Source organism: Ips typographus, linkage group LG3, assembly GCF_016097725.1.
Source record: "Ips typographus isolate SLU linkage group LG3, UJ_Ityp_2.0, whole genome shotgun sequence".
Taxonomy (NCBI): domain Eukaryota; kingdom Metazoa; phylum Arthropoda; class Insecta; order Coleoptera; family Curculionidae; genus Ips; species Ips typographus.
The window spans coordinates 14,373,221-14,394,287 of record NC_138424.1 but is presented as its reverse complement, the minus strand read 5'-3'; the positions used below and the strand labels follow the sequence as shown (position 1 = coordinate 14,394,287).

Genomic DNA, 21,067 nt, shown 5'->3' with positions numbered 1-21,067 from the left:
AGCGCTTAATAAGCAAAATTATTTTCTTCAAAGAAGCATAAAAATCTGTAAAATGCTTTAAAAAAGCACAGAACTCTTTCAGAGATGCAAATATTTTTACTTTTTATGAGTTCTAGAAATTTTTGACAGCTTTTAAACTGCTTTAGAAGCATACGAAGGATTCTAGACTCTTTTCAACTACTTAAAGAGCATTTGGAAGGTTCTGGAATGCTTTTGGAAATTCTTAGACGATTCTAGAATTTTTTTGAACCTTTTAGACTATTTTGAAATTTTTTGGGAGCATCTGGACTAGTTGAAGAGCATTTGGAATTTTTTAGACTATTCTAAAAGTTTTGGAAACTTCTAGATTGTTTTGAAAGGCTTCCGACTATTTTAGAAGCATTTTGGAGTTTTTATAGTCTTTTGAAACCTTTTCTGGACTGCTTTTAAGGCATTTGAAACCTTGTAGACGGTTCTAGAAACTTTTAGAAGCTTTTAAACTGCTTTACCAGCATACAGAAGCTTTTAGACTGCTTTGACATTTTTTAAAAGCTTCTAGACTAGTTGAAGATTATTTGGAAGTCTTTAAAGCGTTCTAAAAGCTTTTTTAAACTTCTAGACTCTTTTGGAAGAATTTCGACTGCTTGAGAAGCATTTTGGAGTTTCTGTAGTGTTTTTTTTGTAATTCTAACCGTTTTCGAGATATTTTCCAAAAACTACTTTAAAGCACTTTTTACCAAAAATACCCTGTAGCTTGGTTATTTTTGAGAGTTTAGGGTGGTTCAACCACTCAAACAAATCGTCTTGAACTGCTCTTTTCAATGGTGTAGAGCAAAAAATTGTGTACAGGGTGAGCAAAAATAATGATCCACTAACAATTTTGTGCACACCCTGTATACAGGGAACTGTATTGAAGGTCAAACGTTACGTAGTTTGGTTTAGTGGTCCATTAGGAGCAATTTTGCACTCTTGTAGTTTTTATGTAAATCTAACCGTTTTCGAAATATTTACTAAAAACCACTTTAATTCAGGCGGCGGTCAGCATAGGTCAAAAAAAATCTTTATTTTGACAAATTTTTGGTGCATTTTTCCAAAAAATATCCCAAATAACTTGATTATTTGTAACGTACCGTTTAGACAAGAGTTTTAAATGATCGTAAGTGGCTAATGATTAGAGCTGTCACGTGACATTGAGCGGGCACCGCTAACTTGCTGGAGGAGCTGGAGGAAGCTGGAGGGCGTCAGACTTGATTACTTTTCTTCGGACATTTTTCTAAATATCTCGAAAACGGTTTGAGTTAGCAGTGTGAAATTTTTGCCATGTACGCCCCTCAAAGAGACGCAATATCAGTTATATACGACTATATAACAATATCTTTAATTAAATATAACATTTTACCATACAACGCACCGGTCGACCTTAAAAAGTAAAAAACTGAATTTTGAAACTTGTCTTTAACTGCCTTAGTTAGTTTAGGTTAATGGTAGAAATGTGACGTAAACTGTAATTTGTCAAAATATAATTTTTAAGGGTGCTATGTCTTGAAAACTGTCATAAATGTCCTAATTTCAAACTCAGTCAGTGACTAAATGGAGGCAGTTACAGCAAAACGGACACCAGATTCGTGTTCTCCATGCTATAATTAGTTAAAATGGCCTTTTTAGACTACTTTAGGAGCCTTTAGAAAGTGTTTACAGTTTAAAGAGCTCTAAAGGTTCTAGACTGTTCTTAAGACATTTAAAACCTTGTAGACCAGTCTAGAAACTTTAGGAAGCTGTTAAACTGCTCTAGAAGTATACGAAAGCTTTTAGACTGTCTTGAAATCTTTTGAGAGCTTCTAGACTGTTCTAAAAGCTTTTGAAAGCTTCCAGACTATTTTGTACACTTTTGCAAGGCATTTTGAAGCTTTTATAGTGTTTTGGAATGTTTTTAAATTTTTTAGACTACTTCGGATCATTTGGAAATTATGTGGTCAGTTTAAATTTGTAAATTGACACTTACCCATTTTGAAACAGATAATTGGAATGTTTTTGTCTCTCAGATGTCTCTCAATACCTCAATACAGCTATTGCAATTGTAAATTAAACTATACTAAATAAAACCATACAAAAAATAGCAGCAAATAAGCACAAAAAAATAAATTTAGCACAAAAAGAAGAAATAAGCCAAAAAAGCATTTAAAAAATCTGTCAAATGACGTGTAAATCGTTCACATTAGATGTCAAAGGTTGGTTGCTTTTATTATTTACAAAAAGCAAAATTTTACATATTTTTTTTGCAGTTAATAGAGTTTTTGTTTTAACCAGATTAGCAATTTGAATGAGGAAGCCTTCAAAACTCCGATCAATACTCCCGGTCTTTTTGAGTCAATCACGAAAAGCGTTATTCGTTCTAAAAAACGCCTGCGAGAAAGTTACGGCAGCACTACGAAGGCGAACAAGAGGCCAAAAGTTGAAGAAACCGCTGTACCTCTTGTAAGTATTTTTTTAAACAGTTTTACATAATTTTACGCACAAATGGCTCTGTAATGTTGGTTTACGTTTAGGTTTTCGTGGCGGAAACAATTACTTTACGCCCTAGAGCTTCTGATCATCTATTTAGACAATGGGCAGCAAAGTTGCAAAAAAGCCCATTGCCGTTTTCCGTCTAAAAGATCATTTGTGCGTAAAACGTTTTACGTACCATAAACTGAAATAAGAACTAAGAAATCTTTTTCTTTCAGCCCTTGATACGTAAATAACTATTAATTGTCAATTGAATTTCAGCAACCTAAAAGCAAACAAAAATCACCGGCGAATCGATTGAGTGATTTCGTTGGAGTGAAAAAACTCATGAAGTCTCCTGCAAAATCGCCCAAAAACGACTTAACTAAAGTACCAAATTTACGAAAATTGATGTCCCCCAAAGTACAAAAATCTCCTGTAAACGATCTGAGCCGCAACGTGAGTGGTGCCGCTAATTTGTTCAACGTATCAGGCATTGAAATGTTGCACGACGGAAGTGACATTGAAAATTCCGAAGATTTGTTCACAAATTTAACGGGAAAACAGCCTATAAAGTCTTACGGTTCAAGACGGACAAGGTCTTTAACTGGTCAAAAAGAGGGTGAATCTCTTAAAGAAAATGACAAATATAGGAAAACCATGGGTGATTTACCACTGTACTCACCTAGAGTAGCTCAGTGGGTGGAGGAACATGTTAACTTGAGCGCTCAAGATCTTATGGATGGAGATGATACATTTGATAAACAGCTGTTAGAGAAATCTGATAGAACGTCCAGGCGCGGACGTTCAAGTAGTATTGCCAGAAACAAGAGCTTAGACAATGTAAATGATAAAGTGGAATTTTCATTCAACACTTCCCGAAGAAGAAGTGAACGAAACTCTGCAAGTAGTAACAGTTTGGTTAAGTCCATGAAGAAATATGAAGGGGAGCAGTCGGAGAACGTCAATGCCGATTTTGAAAGTGTGGACTTCAATAATAGTCATGTGGAAAAGTCAACCAGAAAGAGCAAAACACCGGTGAGTTTGTTCATTTATTAATTTGTAAATATTTTATTTCGTCCATTCAACTTCTCAAAGTGACTTAGCAAATATAGGGTAGCAAATTGACTGGAAAATTTAAAAAAAGAAAGTTAGAAAGTCTACATGATGTATTACCCCTAAATGGTTGGATCAAACATACCCCATATGACAAGGTGAAACGCCGGCTATCTTTCTTTAAAGGGGAGACAGCAAGACCCAAGTTTAAAATTAATATGCCGTAAGGCCAAACATTACTGTCGTCTGACGAGGTTGTGTGTTCTTTCCCATCACTTTTACACTTACACCTCCACTTTGAGAAAAAATGGACTACTACTTCACATTTCTAATATTGTTAACATAAAACTGCAATTTGCGTTTTGTTAGAACAATTTTACCGATTCTATTAGTTTTAACGGAAATTTGAGCTATCTATATTGAGTCATTTATTTTAGTAAATACATTTTTATAACCAGGTTTTTTCTATAAAGCTATAGACCAAATGATAAGTACAGACAACCAGCGCAATGTAGCCGTTTTCGCACTAACTAAACTAAGCTATGGTTTCCTAGAAAAGCGGTGCCGTTATCTAGCGGCCAAAAAGGAAACCGTTTACGCTTCAATGGCTTCCTAATGTACAGGGTGTCCATTAAGCACATGATCAAAAGGGTACTGTGACATTCTTTAGATCGAAAGGTGACGATTTGACGTAATTATCATTAGAAAAAAGTGTATGGTTCCAATGCTATTGATGGTCAACGTTCTTGAAAAAAAATCTATTTCCGGAAATATTTGAAGAACGTTTTGATGGATTTTAATGAAACTTGCTGTGGACTTGTCTCTAAGTAAGGCTCATGGTTTGATGAAACAACCACGTCCATATGCCTTTGGCAAGTGTTAAGTTCTTCAGTGACTGGGTTCAAAAATTACCAGAACTTTTTATTTCGCCGTTAAAATTAATTTTTTATTATTTAATCTGATGTATTGGTCCTTTTTCAAAGTTTTACTACTCTTGGTAAAATCTTCTAGCATTCATAGTTCTTCCGCAAAACATGTTTTTTGTGTCCCCCTGCTAGTTTCCATTTTACACATTTTTATTGCAAATAACGTAGCCACCAGTTAATTTGATAACTAAACAGTTTTGACGTTGGTGACAGTTTCAAAAAAATTGTTTCAAACAAAAGTAATGGCGTTTTCAAATGAAGAAATGACTGACATGATCAAGTCTTCGGGTTTTGCGAAGACAACTTGCGTGAGAGTGTTCGCGTCTACGCTGCGCGATATTCAAATCGACGACTTCCAGATTACCGGAAATTTGCAAGGATTGAAAGAAGTTTACGGGAGACAGGGCAATTTGGTGTTAGAGCCGTTGATCGTGTGGGTCGTCTTCAAGTTCGTAATGCTGCTGTTGAAGAGGACATTTTAAACAGGGTCGCTGAAGACCCAAATATTAGTGTTTAGCACTGGAATTTGGCGTACCAAAAAGTACAGATAATTGCATCACAAGACGGCAGCTCCTTCATCCATATCATGCAACGCCTGTTCAGGAGCTTCTACCACCCGATTTTGACAGATGACTTTATTGAAGATGCGCGGGCACGTGACCCAAAGTTTACCAGCAACATTTTATTCACTGATGACGCTGTATTTATTAACTAGAAGTAGTGTTTTTAATTCACATAATTTCCATCATAACGCGGAAGATCACTTGTAGCTGGAATTCCGCATAAATGTGTGTGGGCCGGAATCATATCCTCCATATCATATCCTGCTCCATCGCTTGAATTTTGAAAATTATCTTGAATTCTTAGTGAATACTTTGCCTGTTCTAATGGAGGATGTCCCTCTCAATGTGCGTGCTCAGATGTGGTTTATACACGATGGTGCTCCTCCACACATTAATAGATATGTAACTGCACATTAAAACAATTTTTTCCCACACAATTGGATCAGAAGGAGAGGGAGAGATGTTCCTGTCGAATGGCCCCCTAGGTCCCCCAACTTAACACCATTAGATTTGTTTTATGGGGTGCTTTAAAAAATAAAGTCTACGCTACTCCTGTGGAATCCAAGGAAGAGTTAATACGTAGGGTGCAGAACGAGGCGAACGTAATCCGGGATGATGCAGAAATGTTGAGGAAGGTTCAATTTAATTTCATTCGAAGGATCCAGCTATGCATCCGAGAAAATCGTGGGCATATCGAACATTTGTTGTAGTTTCTATTTTTTTTGAGAATCTTTTGCTTTTGATATCTGGCTGGTAGTTTCAATAGAAAATTATGTTTTATTTTTTTTACCAATGTCAAAACTTCGATAGTTAGTTTATAGTTATCAAATTAGAACTATGAATGCTAGAAGATTTTACCAAGAGTAGTAAAACCTTGAAAAAGGACCAATACATCAGATTAAATAATAAAAAAATAATTTTAACGACGAAATAAAAAGTTCTGGTAATTTTTGAACCCAGTCACTGAAGAACTTAGCACTTGCCAAAGGCAAATGGACATGGTAGTTTAATCAAACCATGAGCCTTACTTAGAGACAAGTCCTCAGCAAGTTTCATTGAAATCCATCAAAACGTTCTCCAAATATTTCCGAAAATAGATTTTTTTTCAAGAACTTTGACCATCGATAGCATTGGAACCATACACTTTTTTCTAATGACCATTACGTCAAATTGTCACCTTTCCATCTAAAGAATGTCACAGTACCCTTTTGATCATATGCTTACTGGACACCCTGTATTTGGGCTGCTTCAGTTGTAGGTAAACTCTGTCATTGCAGACATAGTTGCCAACTTTTGCAGTATTTCCTATAATGAGCTTTCTTTTGCTATCCCATCTGAACTGCGTAAGAAAGCTTGATTTTTTCAAATAAATTTGAATTAAATTACTCATATTTTGAAAACTAAACAAGATAAGAATTTCTGGTTTGAGGTATCGATAATAAAGAGAAGATTCTATTTATTTTAAAAGTCTGAAGTTCACGTGACCGTTTTTTTAGTTTTAAACTGATACACTAAATCACGTATCTATTTGTAAGATTAAAATGCAATTTTTAACGTCACGTGACAGTTTTTATGTTTAGACGATTTTTTTTTCAGATCGCGTGACTTTTTTTAACGTCAAAACAGATCCTGAAGGTCACGCGCCTCTTTTAAGATTAAAAATGGAATTTATAATGTCACATGACACAGTTTTAAATCTCAAAATGTCATTTGAAGGATCACGTAATCGTTTTTTAGTTTAAACTGATATTTTTAAAGACACGTGACCCTCTTTACAGTGTAAATGGCCACGTGACAATTTTCAATTATTTTAACGTCAAAACGAAAACCTAAAGGTCACGTGACTGTTTTAGATGTCAAAGTATTATTTGAAGAGTCACCGGACTCCTTATAATGTTCAAACGGTCACGTGACGATTTTCAAAAATAAAATATATTTTTAAAGGTCACGTGACTCTTTTTACAGTTCATAAAGTCGTATAACGATTTTCAATAATCAAACATTTTTGCTAAAGTCACGTGACTTCTTTTTTAATGTCAAACCGAAATCCTGAAGGTCACGTGACTGTAAATAGCGAAATAATGTTTAAAGAGTCACGTGACCGTTTTTCAGTTCGAACTGAGATTTTTTAAATTACGTGACTCTCGTATTATTCAGGGTTAATTGGCCAAACCTAAGCCATGCCTAGAGAATTGGATTTTAAGCAGAAAGTTGTAATAAAGTTGTGTCCAAAAACGCGTTGTTACCAGAGATACAGGGCGATAAAGTTTGAGCTTTTTTTAAAGGTTTTATTACATAACTTCATCCATTCTTGTTTTCACAAGGTTTTTCCATTAAACATAAAAGGAGGACTAGCAATATTTTGAAAATAAGTCCTAATAAACTAAAATTTGGTTCACAGAATCGCCGCATGTGCACTCCTAAGCACTTTTGCAAATAACTCGAAAACGGCGACAAATACGGAAAAAATGCAAGAGACAAAAAAGTTTCTAAATTAAAGAAAAAATTCAGATTTTTTGAAATTAATGATCAGTGGCGTACTACAAAAAAGTTTGGGAAGATTGACCCCTGAAAAAGTATAACCCTGTCCTACATTTTCACTACAATGTGTACATTGTAATTGTGGAGATCCTAAAGGATAGTAGTGAATGTAGAAAAATTAATCTTACTATTTCAAGAATGAATGAAGTTATGTAATAAAATCTGAAACTTTATTACTCTGTATCTCGGTAACAATGCATTTTCGGACACAACTTTATTACAACTTTTTGCTTAAAATCCTATTCTCTAGGCAAGGTATAGGTTCCCTGTATAATAGCTTACGGTTGGCTTCATAAATGGCTAATCGATTCAATAAAAACTATTTTTAATGCAGTTGGCTTTAAGTTCCTTGGAAATTTTATGAACATTAATTGACAGTACTTGCCAAACACGACTACGTCGTAAAAAAATATTGTTGATATTTCGTTCAATAAAAATTTTTCAAATAAAACAACTTTATTATTAATTTTTAATTATTTTTATTTTTAAGTTTATTAAAAATTGAATACAAGCACTTGGAGAGCAAGTCAAACGAAGTTCGAAATCCAAGAATCCAGAATAGCAACCGCCGCACAAGCATTGCTGTACTATTTAGGTTAATCAGAAGAAGAGATTTCTTACCATTAACTTTAACTTAAACCGCTCGTTTATGATTCCAAGAGAAAGTTTTCAGGTCATTATTTTAAAAACTTTATTTTTTTTCATATTTAATTTTCTTTTATAATGTTAAGTGCAAGTTTAATTAATTTTATCTTGGCTTTTAAAAGAACCAAGTAATGTTCATAAAACAGTTGTCATACATCACTGAAATAAGAATAAAATCCACTTTTGTCGTATAATAATCCAATATGGCGTACTCAGAAAGTTAATGATGACTGCCGACAAACAAAACGTCCGGCGGCAAACTTGAATCTCAAATCAAATGATCAAATAGCCGAGAAAAAGGCGCAATGAACAGGTGCTTTTAGTTTTCGCATGTCACTTCAAATAGTGTTAGAAATAAATAAAAACGAAAAATCAAATTTTCAGTTTTTTTCGGATATCTTTGGAAGTACTCGGAATACTTTAGCTTTAAGTTACGCAACTTTGTCTCATTTTAAATATTTAATTTAATTTTCTCGTATGTCTTATAGTTTCCGAGATCTCAATGGTGAGGGTTGAATTTGAATTACCCTGTAGAGAGAAAGTAAATTAGTTTGTAAAATTATTTAAAAAAATCCGAGTGAAGACGAAGTGAATGACATGTGTCAATTTTCACATCAGATTCAGGCCATAGACAACCTAAAAATAGACACTAAACTGATAGGAGTAGCCTGATGCCAGGCATATGAAGGTTCTTTGAAGAAAAAATGACTGCAAGAGGGCCAGTCAGATTTTACTTGTGTCAATACTGTCATGTCATACATCAAGATAAACCTGTTAATTTTTTTTTCCTATATCTTAACCCTAAATCCTATTTCTAACCTGCGTTTCTAACAGAAACATTTGTTTTGGTTGTAATTTTTTTCTGTTTTGTGAGTATTTCCTTAATCAGTTATTTTAAAAACATGGGAAATGCTAGTTCTGTGATTCCTGGTTGTAAACCAGACAGTGGTAGTAGCCGCTTTACGTTTTCCAACCCTTCTAAAAAGCTTTGCTCCTTGGAAAAGGATTTTAAGGTTTTTGTTGATCTGGACTGTTGAAAGTTTAGTCGTTATTAGAAGTGCGCAAATTAAGATATTTTCTCAATATTTATACAACATACCTAATTTAGGTGTTACTAAGATATCAATATTATGTTGCAGTATCCTCTGCTATCTTTATTTATTTCCTGTTTGATGATTACTAAATAAATTTATATCTATCTTTAGTTGCTACATATGACGGAAAATGCAGTCAATGTCTGTGAAATTACATACTCACCTACTAAGTATGATTTTGTAACTTTTATACGTCGATGCTATAGATCTGTGTTGATTTACCATATAGTTATTTACGCTAAGATCGACATCGACGTAAGAAATTCGCAAAAAATTAACGTCATAAATTATAAAGAGAACCGTTTAAATTTCCTGCCACATTATAATTCCCTTACTAGCCAGTAGATGGCTCTTCAATCAATATGTGTGGTGCTGGCGCCATCTAGCGGCGATAAACTCTTCAAAGAACTGGCAAAACAGTGACTCATCGCTTAGTATTGCAGATTTAGTTCTATTTATGTTAGGTTTTCTATGATTCTGGCGATACAGGAAGAATACTGCAGCTTTATTAATTTAAACTAAGCAGTCAAATCAAAATTAACAGAGTTGCCTATTGCGTAAAGTACAGTATTTATCCTGTATTTTAAATTTTTTTTTAAACTTTTTTGTAATAGCGATATTTGTCAATTATAAATAAATATGCTTTCAGGCGTTAAACAAATCATTGAAGTCTCCGGATCATAATCAAGAAGAAGGTAATAGTCCAAGTCTGAAGAGCGAACCACGCAAGACCACTGAGTATGCTCAGATACTAGAAACTCCAGATAGAAAACCAAGATTTACTAAAGGATATTCTTCTAAAAAGAAAACCTCACTAACAAGTTTAAAAGGACTTAAAACCCAAGACCGTTTTGAAGATGTTTCAACTAATTTTAATGCAGATCAGCAGGATTCACTTGTTGATGCCAGCGACGTTGCCAACAATTCACAGAATGAACCTATCAAAGTAAAGAACGAATTAATCAATGATAATAAATTGAAGAGGGGAAGAGCTGCTCACAGTGTTTCACCAAAAAAACACCGCGTGGGAGATGCAACCGATCGCAGAAGAACTGTAGCTGAATATCCCCAGTCAACTGCACATACTAACCAAAAACTTTTGTTAAAAAATAAAACGCCGGACAGAAAAAATTTAAAATGCTTATCACTCAAGGAAAAAAAATTATTAGAAAGTGCTACAAGTCGTCGAACAACCGTTGACAGATCTGAAGAAAGCTCGTCCGGGAATACCCAGAATGCTAGAAACTTCCATAGAAATATAGACAACCGACAATCAAGTCCTAATGACTCTTTTGATGATGAGAACACAGTCGCTAATAATTACATCGAAACTTCACCTGAAGATGTTAATTGCGCAGGACCGTCAAAAGATATAGATTCTTCTGTTGATGATTTTGATCTTCTCGACCGTGCTAAAGACATTCGAACCGTGAAAAAAACCTGCTTAAGTGTTTCATCAAAAAAACGCAGTTTAAAAAATTCATCTAACCGTAGGAAAACAGTAGCAGAATATCCTCAATCAGAGAGTAAGATTAAAAGTGACTTGTTCGCAGATTCGGGCATCCACCAACAGAATGTGGACGATGGAGAACTATTGGGCAGAAAGTCATTAAAATTAACCGATGCTGATTTGAAAACCCCAATTAAAAAGCCTAAAAACACGAGAACCGTATCACTGAAGAAGCCAACACCGCTTAGAACTTCAAAAGGCCGCAGAACAGTAGGCGATTTTGGTGGTGGCAACTACCAAAAGTTTGAAAGCACTAACACAAGCAACCAACCATTTGCAGTTGAATGCAGCATTGAAGACTCTTTAGTAGATGAATCTGTAAGTGGTGAGTTACATAATATGAATAATTCACAGAATGAAGACAATAGTGCAGAACTAAAACATAATTTGAATAATGATGAAGATCTTTTTGCAAACGTACATGATAATAATGTAATAAAAAATAGAAGAATATGTCACAGTGTTTCACCACAAAAGCCCAGCTTGAGAGATTCCACTAACCGAAGAAAAACCGTGGCACAATATCCTCAATTATCGGTCGGTCTTGACCAATCAGAAGCGAATAAATCATACCTAAACAAACATTCTGATAGACAGGAATCCGATTATTCAGAAGTACTGGCCAATGTCTCATTAAACCAACCATTAAGGCGAAGAAAAGGTTATAGCTTAAATATGCGGAAAGCAACTTTATTTAACAATCGCAGGAAAACTTTAGGAGCTCAAACCAAAACCCCTAAAGTTAAATCTTGGAAGAATTTGTTTCGATTTACTCAACAGTCTAAAAATGCGTTTCCGTTATCTAGACGAGCAACTTCTAATTTTACATTGATTAGCTTGGCAGCATCTAGTGCGAGTAGACGAAGTTTTACTGATGTCAACTTAAAGAAAATTGTTCCGAAAGTGGATGAGTGGAAGACGGAAACTGTTACAATTACACCTACCACCATTGGTTCTGAAGAACCTAAATCCGCACACACTTCAAGAAAAATTGAAAACAAACTACCAATAAAATCAGATCCAAACCAATTAGATTTAGAAAGTGAGGAAGCAAAAATTCTTAACAAACCTGTCGAAGCTCTTAGACGTACTACCAGAAAACGAGCAGTTTCAAAAGAAATTCTCGAGCTTGTTGAGGAACCTACCAAGATAACACCCAAACGAAATACGCGACGCGCAAAAATAAACGAGAATATTGATGTAAACGATGATGGTTTGTTAGAGAAACCAAAGAAAGTGGTAGGAACTAGGAAAGGCAGAGGAAAAAGAACGGTAACGGACGATAAAGTCGTGGCCGACCAAATTAAAATAAATACAAGCACGAATGTTAATGCTGAAACACCTCAGCTTACTACTCAAGATGAAAACGGAACTAAAAGTCTAGTTGAAATGCAGATTCCTGTAGAGAATTCGGTGGGACTAACTGAAAAGAAAACTGGAAAACGTAACTTGTCCAAGGAAGATGTACGTGAAATCGATGACCAGGTTAAAATTTCATCTGTCGAAGTCCCAACAAAAGCAACTAAAAAACGAAAGTTAAACAAAAATGACCTACAGGAAAGTGCTGTAGATACGCCGACTCTTTCTGAAAGTGCGCAGACTGTAAGATCAACTAGAAAACTGGTCAAAGAAGATTCAGCGACTCGTGTACAAAACTCTCCCGTAGTTGCTGGGAGAGTAACTAGAAAGCGAAACATTGTCCAAGAAGCTTCAGATTTGGAAACTGAGGAGAATATAAAATCGACTAGAGGTAAAACTAAAAGTGAACCTGCTAAAAGCCGGCGAGGAAGATCAAACAAAATAAATAATAGTGAAGCAGTCAAAGTAGTGGATGATAAAACTAAACAGTCCTCCGTTAGTGGAAATGAGAAAAATGTAACTGAAGAACCAATTCCGGAATCGGTGATACCTAAAAGGCCAACAAAGGGACGAAAGGCTGTTGTAAAAAAAACAGATAAAAGTCCAATTTTGGCTGAAGCACCAGTAGCCCAAATAGTTCTGGAACAAGTAAAAGCTGAAGGGGACTCGACTCGGGGAAGAAAGGTTGTAACAGAAAATATAGCAGTGCTTGCAGAAGAAGCAGTAGCGGAAGTAGAATTGGAACAAGTGAAACCAAAAAGAGCGACGCGAGGAAGGAAGGCTATTACGAAAAATATAGAAGAAACACCTGTTGAAGAATTAGTACCTGAAAAATGTTTGGAACCAGTAAAACCAAAAAATTCGACTCGGAGGAAGGCTGTTCTCAAAAATATACCGGAAACGGTAGTACTTGATGAAGCAGCCAGTGTAGAAGATTTGGAACCAGTAGAACCTAAAAAATTAACGCGAGGAAGAAAAGCAGTTCTGAAGAATATATTAGAAACTCCTGGTGAAGACTTAGATCAAGCACCAATTGTACCTAAAAAGACAACACGTGGTAAGAAGGCGGTTGCAGAAAATGCATCTCCATTAGTAGAAGGTCCAGTTGCTGTCGAAGATGCTAAATTAAATAAACCTAAAAAAACAACAAGGGGAAAGAAAGCTGTTTCAGAAAATACAGAAGAAACAGTTGTAAATCAAGTTCCTAGTGAAGAATCCGTGCAACCGAAAAGATCCGCGCGAGGAAGGAGGCCTAATCAGGCAGATGCAGCTATAGACAAAGAGCCAGTTGCCGCTGATGAACCAATAGCTGTTCCCAAGGTAAGTTTTAATAAGCATTTTTTTGGCTTATTGGCTTTTGAAAAATGATTTATGTTTTTACTAGGTATTATCTAAAATTCCAGTCAATTAAAATAGATTTTAAGAGTTTAATTCTCTTTTCCCGAAAATATCCAGTCACAGTCACACAAAAACGGATAGATCACCATAAAAAGGATTATACAGAAAAATATCAGATGTTTACGTTTCTACGTCCCGATACATTTCTGCTCTTTTGAAGGTATTGTACAAGGTGTTCCAATAAGCCGTGCACGCGGCTGTTTATCGGAAACTATACATAGTATGGCTTCGGGAAAAAGTCTGTATAGTAAATATGGCCACAAGAAAATGCTGGAAATAATTTTCAGCTTCTAAATCCACCGCTAAGGGGCGTTTCAACATCTCTAAAATGATTAATGTCCGAAAAATTTAAAATTTTAAATGAAATGGTATAGCAAAAATACGATGAATGTAATTGTTTGTTGTCGACGAACAACTTTCCTATTTAACTTTTTTTCTGTCTCTTCATATAAAGTGGTGGGTATGGTCCAAAGGTTGCTTTGACAGAAATGGAATATCTCGAAAACGGCTGATCGTAGAGACTTCGTTTTTCTGTCATTTTAAAGAGCATTTTTTGTTCTTTAAAATGTTGCGACACACATGTTCAATTTAGTTTTCGGTCTTTCCTGTAGAAGGCGTTTTTACAAAAATTGCACTTTCATCTTAGATATATCGAAAAAATCAAATGCGATGGTATAGCTTTCTATTACCTATTCCATAAACAATCAGATTATCTTTCGGTGTGTGAAAACTGCAGTACTCTATCTCTTTTGTAACACGAGATGTTATTAAAAAACCGTTAAGAATAGCCATTACATTATTCATCAAATTAGAATACTATAGGTATGTTGCATGGGGTTTGGTTATAATAGCGGTCATTCATTCAAAAAAAAATATTTTTTTTTAAAAACGATAGATAATCCGATTGCATATGGAATAAGTAATAGGAAGCTATAACAATTTGCACAAAAGTGCAATTTTTGTAAAAACGCCCGCTATCGAAAAGACCGAAAAGTAAATGGAACATTGTTTTGGGACAGAACAGGACAGAAAATGCTCTTTAAAATGCCGCAATAACAAGTTTCTACGATTAGCCGTTTTCGAGATATTTCATTTCTTTAACTACTCTCACCACTTTATTTGAAGAGATAGAAAAAAAAGTTAAATAGGAAAGTTCTTCGTAGAGAATAGGGGATTACTTTTATGAGATTTTTACTATACCTTTCCATTTAAATATTCAGAGTTTTTGGACATTTTTCATTTTAGTGGTAGAGGTGGATTTAGAAACCTGAAAATTATTTCCAGCATTTTTCCTTGGCCAAAATTACTAATAAAATTTTTTTTTTTGTAAGCATACTATGTATAATTTTCGAGAAACAGCCGCGTGCACGGCTTATTGGGACACCCTGTACAATGATTCAATGATTAGATAAATCTGAAATACCTCAAAAGGGCACTCAATTTTCTCTTGTGTTTCCCCTGTATCTGCAAAATCTGCTCAAGCCATATTCAATATTATGAAAAAGTAGCAAACTGCGATAAAAACGAAACCCTCTATCTTAAAAATAAGCGAGGTCTCCTACAAAAGTGTCAAAAATGGAACACCCTGTATAGGATGTCCGAAAAAGTGGCTCTCGGCTTTTTTGACTATACGGCTAATCGTAGAGCGTCGGAAAAAAAAATTATTAAAAGGAGCCCAAAGAATCGCTAGAAAATATTTTCAGTTTCGGAAAACGTGCGTACTTATGACTACAGTGTTAAAGTTTTTAAATGCAATGGCACTTTAAAAATACCTACAAAGGGAAGCTACGTTTACTAGCAACAACTTTGAATAAAACCTTTTTTTTCCATCTCTTAAAATAAAGTGATGGGGGTAAGTCAAAATTTGCTTACAAAAAAGTACGATAATTTCAAAACCCTTTGTGGCAGAGCATTGAGTTGACTTGACTTGTTCTTTGGTTCTACACTCAGCAATTTGCCAGCTCAATACGTAAGAGGCTCAGAAAGTCGGGCCTATGCCCCTGACCGTCTAGAATTGTTCACAAAAGTTAATTTACACACAAAATAGTCTAAGAAATCGTTTAAAGGCACGATCAGAGTAAAGATATAGTCATTCTTTGTGGAAAATATAACCCTCCCTGTCAATCCACGTGGTCTTCTCATAGGTTTTCACCCTTAGAGCATTGAGTTTGGCATTATTGAAGAACGCACTTTTTTCAGATGCACTATAAACGTTTGGCTAAAGTTGTTTCCTTTCGTCGACAGGTGGCGCTTTTTTACGAAGACCATTTCTATTTCACCATCTAACACTTCAAATATATATAACTTTGTATTTTTTTTTTACCTTTGCTTGTGTGAAAAGAAAGTGTATAAATTTAGTATTAATAGTTTTTTTTCTACCTGTAAAAATAAGTTGCCAGAAGGTGTCGAAATATAAAAACCAGCACTGTACGTAGAAACGTGGACATCGAACTAAATAGCTATGTGTCCTAACCCATTACCATATTATTATTTAGCATTATGTATTTTTTAAAACAGGTGGGTAAATCGACCAGATCCAAACGGGGCCAGAAAGATGATAATACTCAGCCCGATGAAATTGAAATGAAAGAAAATGTAACCGGTCGCCCAACACGACGAGGAGTTAACTATCAAGAATCAACAGATCCGCCAGTGAGGCAACCTCGAAGCAGGAGGGGAAAGAAAAATGAGGAGATGCCACAAACAGAAGAAGAGTCAGAAGATATTGCAGAAGTTAGTTTAAACTCGAGGTGAGATATTTTTGTAAAAGAAAGGTTTACTTGGGTACTTAGGTTTTTAAAAGGTTTAAACTTATTTTGACTGACACTGTTAACCCATTCCAAGCACTATTTTTGTCAAAGAATATTTTTTGTTCTTATAAAGGTACAGAAATTTCAATATTATACGTTAGAAATCAGTGAGCTACAGAAAAATGGCGACAAACTTTGTAAGTGCTATATGTCTGCCGAAGCGGATGTGACATAATTGGAGAGTTACAAACAAGAGGTCCATTTCCTAGTAAGTAAAGGTTTATGACGTAACGGTTAGATCAGGGTAACAACTATTTACACCAGCCTGATTGTCAAATGTCACAACTTTTGACAAACGCGGAAAAGCCTTATGTTTTGCTTATTATTTTTCTGTGTTGCTTTTCAAATCTCACATCTATTGAGTTTAGTTGGGCTTGTGGGATTGTGCATTAAAAAATAACTAAGAAAATGAGTAATATATAGAGTGTTTTACGACAAATGCGTCATATTTTAGGGTTTGATTAAACATTAAAAAAATGACTCTAATTTGCTATATAAACCATGGTCCAAAGATGTTTCGTTATGGAGATACAGGGTTGAAGTTTGGATTAAAAAATCTAAAATTAATTATTTCTTTATAATTATAAACTTTGTATACTAATCGAATAGTGACTAAACTCGAAGATTTAGTATTGTATTGGTACTTTTTGTATGATTTTTTACATTTCACTCAAAAACGAAAAAATCTACCAGAAAATGTCAATACCTTTTCTGTTCTAAATTGAATAAAGAATTCAGAACTAATTTGCATTTTTTGGAAAAACAGTGGCTTACATATTTTTTTTGCTGTTCGATTGGACGCCATTGGCAAAATTTAAAAATACAATTTTTAATTCAAAACGCCCTCTATGGTTGACAGTTGACACCTACAAAGTTTTATGAAAATATCTGCAGCCGTTTTAAAGAAATAAATATATTTATATTTTTTTATCCAAACTTTAACACCCTATATCTCTATAATGAAATATCTTTAGACCATGGTTTATATGTATAGCAAACTAGGATTATTTTTTGATATTTAATCAAATCTTATAATATGACGCATTTATCGTGAAACACTCTGTAGACCAATGTTTATTGGGCGCTGTAATGAACAAAATTGCCAGTCCTGTAGGAGGTTTTTTGAAAAAATTGCACAAACTGCAACACCTCCACCTCCGCAGTGCTTGGACTTTCTCGTGTCCCTGTTCGCCGACCAGCATATCCGAATGCCCGAATTTCACAAACAGTGGATAAAATTATACCTAGAAGCTGATTTTTATAGCCATTTTGGCAATTCCACACGTAACAACGATTGCTAACTACACTTGGAGGTTGGTTTCCCGCTGTAGTTACCAACGACGATTTTAAGCCACCAACAATAACGGTAATTTTAAACGAAGTTATGGTTAACTTTAATAACGACAACGATAACCCCAGCACAAATGAATACAGTTTTTATAACACCAAATATAGAGTGACAGTTGACAGCTCGTTATTCTTTATAGGGTACACACAACATAAACAATGACATAATATAAATGTTTATTTACATTCTTGATTGGTTTGGATTAGCAGGGATTGGCTCTCGGAAATTTAGATAGAAAAATTGGGATCGTGGGCTTAAAAATTTAGGTTTTAGGTTAGATATCTTATATACATATCATGTATACCAGGAAACTACAGAGGAATAACTTTCCTAATCGCCGTGATGAAACTATTCACGAAAATCGTATGCGGTATCATCTCACAATAAATACCCATAATGGAAGAACAACAGGGATTCAGGAAAAATAGGTCTACCACAGACTCCATATTCATCATTCGACAAATAGTCATCAATCAAATACCGGCGTATATGTGCTTCATAGATTTGAGCAAAGCGTTTGATCGAGTGAGGCTAAATGACATTACAGCCATATTGAGACGGGGCAGCATTCCGGAAGAAATAGTTAGAACTATTAAAAACTTGAACACCAATACAACTACCAGAATACTTGTAAACAACAGCCTGACTCAAGAAGTGCCCATATCAACAGGAATAAGACAGGGAGACTCTCTAAGCTCAGTACTCTTTAACCTAATCATGAACGAAATAATAAAACGTTAAAAACGCGGGGCATGGTTACAGAACTAACAAAGGAGAAATAACAATACTGTGCTACGCGGATGACGCAGTAATTATATCAGAAAACTAAAATGAGCTGGGAGTACCAGCTACCATGGGAGTACTTCATCAATTCTACCTGACAGCGAAACGCTACAATATGTCGATTGCGATAAACAAGACAAAATCAGATGCAAAGGAGCTGTTCCACCGCCCTCTGTACAAGAAAGCCTAGAATGTCAATTTTAATGGCGGCGTTAGAGGTTTTCGTTTTGTACACAAACCTATACAAATGCAGTAGAAAATATGTTTTATTTTTTTATTTTTTCGTGTAGTTGATTAGAAGTTGTGAGTGAAAAATCAAAGAACGTTTCATTCCTGATCCAGATATGAATAAATATGGCTTTTTATACCCAATAAAGTCCAGCTATGTCCAGCTTTGTCCTAGAAAGTACAACAAACTAATCTGAAAACTGCTCAATCAAAGAAAATTTGGAAATCCTTGAAGCTAGGTAAGCAAAACTGGTAAATGGGTTGTATATTATTACCAAGACCTTTCTTTTAAAATGTAAATGTGCCAATGGAACTTCTAAACCTTTGTTGCTCTCAAAATGCAGGCGGCCTCAAAATGTAACTCACATATCTATGTATGTAAGAGGCAATAAGTTTCCTGAATGAGAAAGCATATTGTACTTACCACTGAGTATTGTGTTGGAGAAAAATCATTCCAGTTCAAAGCTTTCAACCACTGTTGGGTTCGAGCAGGGTCTTTTGGAAAGTAAAAGACTGACACTTTTGGGCCTTTCACCAAATTGCTTTTACAATTTGGCAAACAACAAGTGGACGGCATATTGTAGAGGCAATAGAATTTAAGTTAAAAAACCAACAACAAATTATAGAACAATGAAGGAACAATAACAATAGTGATAACACAATAAAATGAACACAAACTACACTTTCACTAGAACAATAAACATATAAACAACAATATATAATAGCAAACAAAAATTACTTTGGCAAGTAATCCCAAGTCTTGACTTTAAACCTTAAAAATTAATTTAATCATCGAAAAACTCAATTTCCACAATACAAACAAATACAAACTGTCAACCACTATTTCGGCCATATTGGAATTTTTGGCATGCTCCTTCTTGGCTTTCTTGTACAGAGGGCGGTGGCTGTTCACGATGAAATAGTAGAACATGTCCTTCAGATACTTAGGGGTAGAAAGAACCGCCCATCAAGACAGGAGATCTGAGGTAAATAATCAAATATATAAGGCTTCTAGAATAGCCGGATGTTTGAAAGAGCAAATACCAGAATATACCAGGTGTCCAAGAGCACCCTGGACATAGGAGATTAACATGGGAAAACGGTTTCGATTTTTTTGCGCCTGTACGGTTGATTTGATTGAAAAATCGTATTAATGAAAGTGGTAGTACCTATCACGGACTAGTTTTCTGTATTTTTTTCAGATCTCTAGCTTCAGCCCTTTCGTCGTAAAACACGAACAAAAATGAGAAAATTTAAACTTTTAGCCTGCACTGTATAAGCGGTTGTCGAGCAACGGATAAACAGGTCATTGTTGCTGGTACGGTTGCTCGACAACCGCGTATACAGTGCAGGTAAAAAGTTTAAATTTTCGCATTTTTCTTCGTGTTTTACGACAAAACGGCTCAAGTTAGAGATCTGAAAAAAATACAAAAAACTAGTCCGTGATATGTACTACAACTTTCATTAATACGATTTTTCCAGGGTGCTCTTGGACACCTGGTATAAACCATGCGTAAGGCCAATAATCACGGGACACACGCTACGTGACAGAATACCTAACCAAGAAATAAAACAGCCCATACATTATACAATTAGTTGTACGATAGATTGAACAGACAATTGATGCGACAAGTTGCACATGATTTTGGCCACAAACACAAACGACCTGAGCATTAATCGGTCTTAAAGATTTGCAGTACGTTTTAAATTTCTGTAGCACACAGAGCATCATGCCCCGTTCGTTGTCAAAAACAACTACAGCAGCAATAGTGGTCGCTTTAGTTCACGATGAAAGAAAAGTTAGGAAAAAGAAAAGAAAGGAAAAAGTTTATGTTTATTGGCATATTCATTGGATTTCACATCCCACAAACAAACCTGCTCACGATAGAGGTCAATAAATTCAGTCCAAAATGTATTAATCTCCATATTTGCGAGAGTTTTAAGTTCTTTTTTTAAGTTTATGTCGAATTGAGTCCGTTTTGTCGTATTCAAACGCCGTCGTACGATAAATTTTTCTCCAGTCAAACTACCGTACGATTCGACCGGGTCGTCCGACTTGTTGGACGACAGCATCACACACTATGCAATTTTCGTTTCGACGGTGGAATCTACCTGAGTTGTACAACTTGTCGTACAACTAATTGTATAGTGTATGGGCCGTTTTAGACGAATCTGCGACATACAGGGTATTGTAAGATTGACGAAACCGAGACGGCGAGAGTGGAATCAACACATCTTAAACAGAATGGAAGACAATAGAATTGCTAAAATTGCGAGAGACGGAAAATCACACTCTAGAAGACCGCCAGGCAGACCACCAAAGAGGTGGAGGGATAGCTGGAT

General features: G+C 35.2%; 1 protein-coding gene across 3 annotated transcripts in view; it reads left to right on the top strand.

Moving 5' to 3' along the window:
* Positions 1 to 21,067, top strand: part of LOC145727143 (uncharacterized) — a 50,875-nt gene that overhangs the window by 25,702 nt on the left and 4,106 nt on the right. For all 3 annotated transcript variants that reach the window (XM_081976616.1, XM_081976617.1, XM_081976618.1), the window contains exons 10-13: positions 2,287 to 2,454; positions 2,746 to 3,501; positions 9,938 to 13,477; positions 16,073 to 16,305. In XM_081976616.1, the coding sequence (XP_081832742.1) occupies positions 2,287 to 2,454; positions 2,746 to 3,501; positions 9,938 to 13,477; positions 16,073 to 16,305 (4,697 nt within the window). The remainder of the gene's footprint in view (positions 1 to 2,286; positions 2,455 to 2,745; positions 3,502 to 9,937; positions 13,478 to 16,072; positions 16,306 to 21,067) is intronic.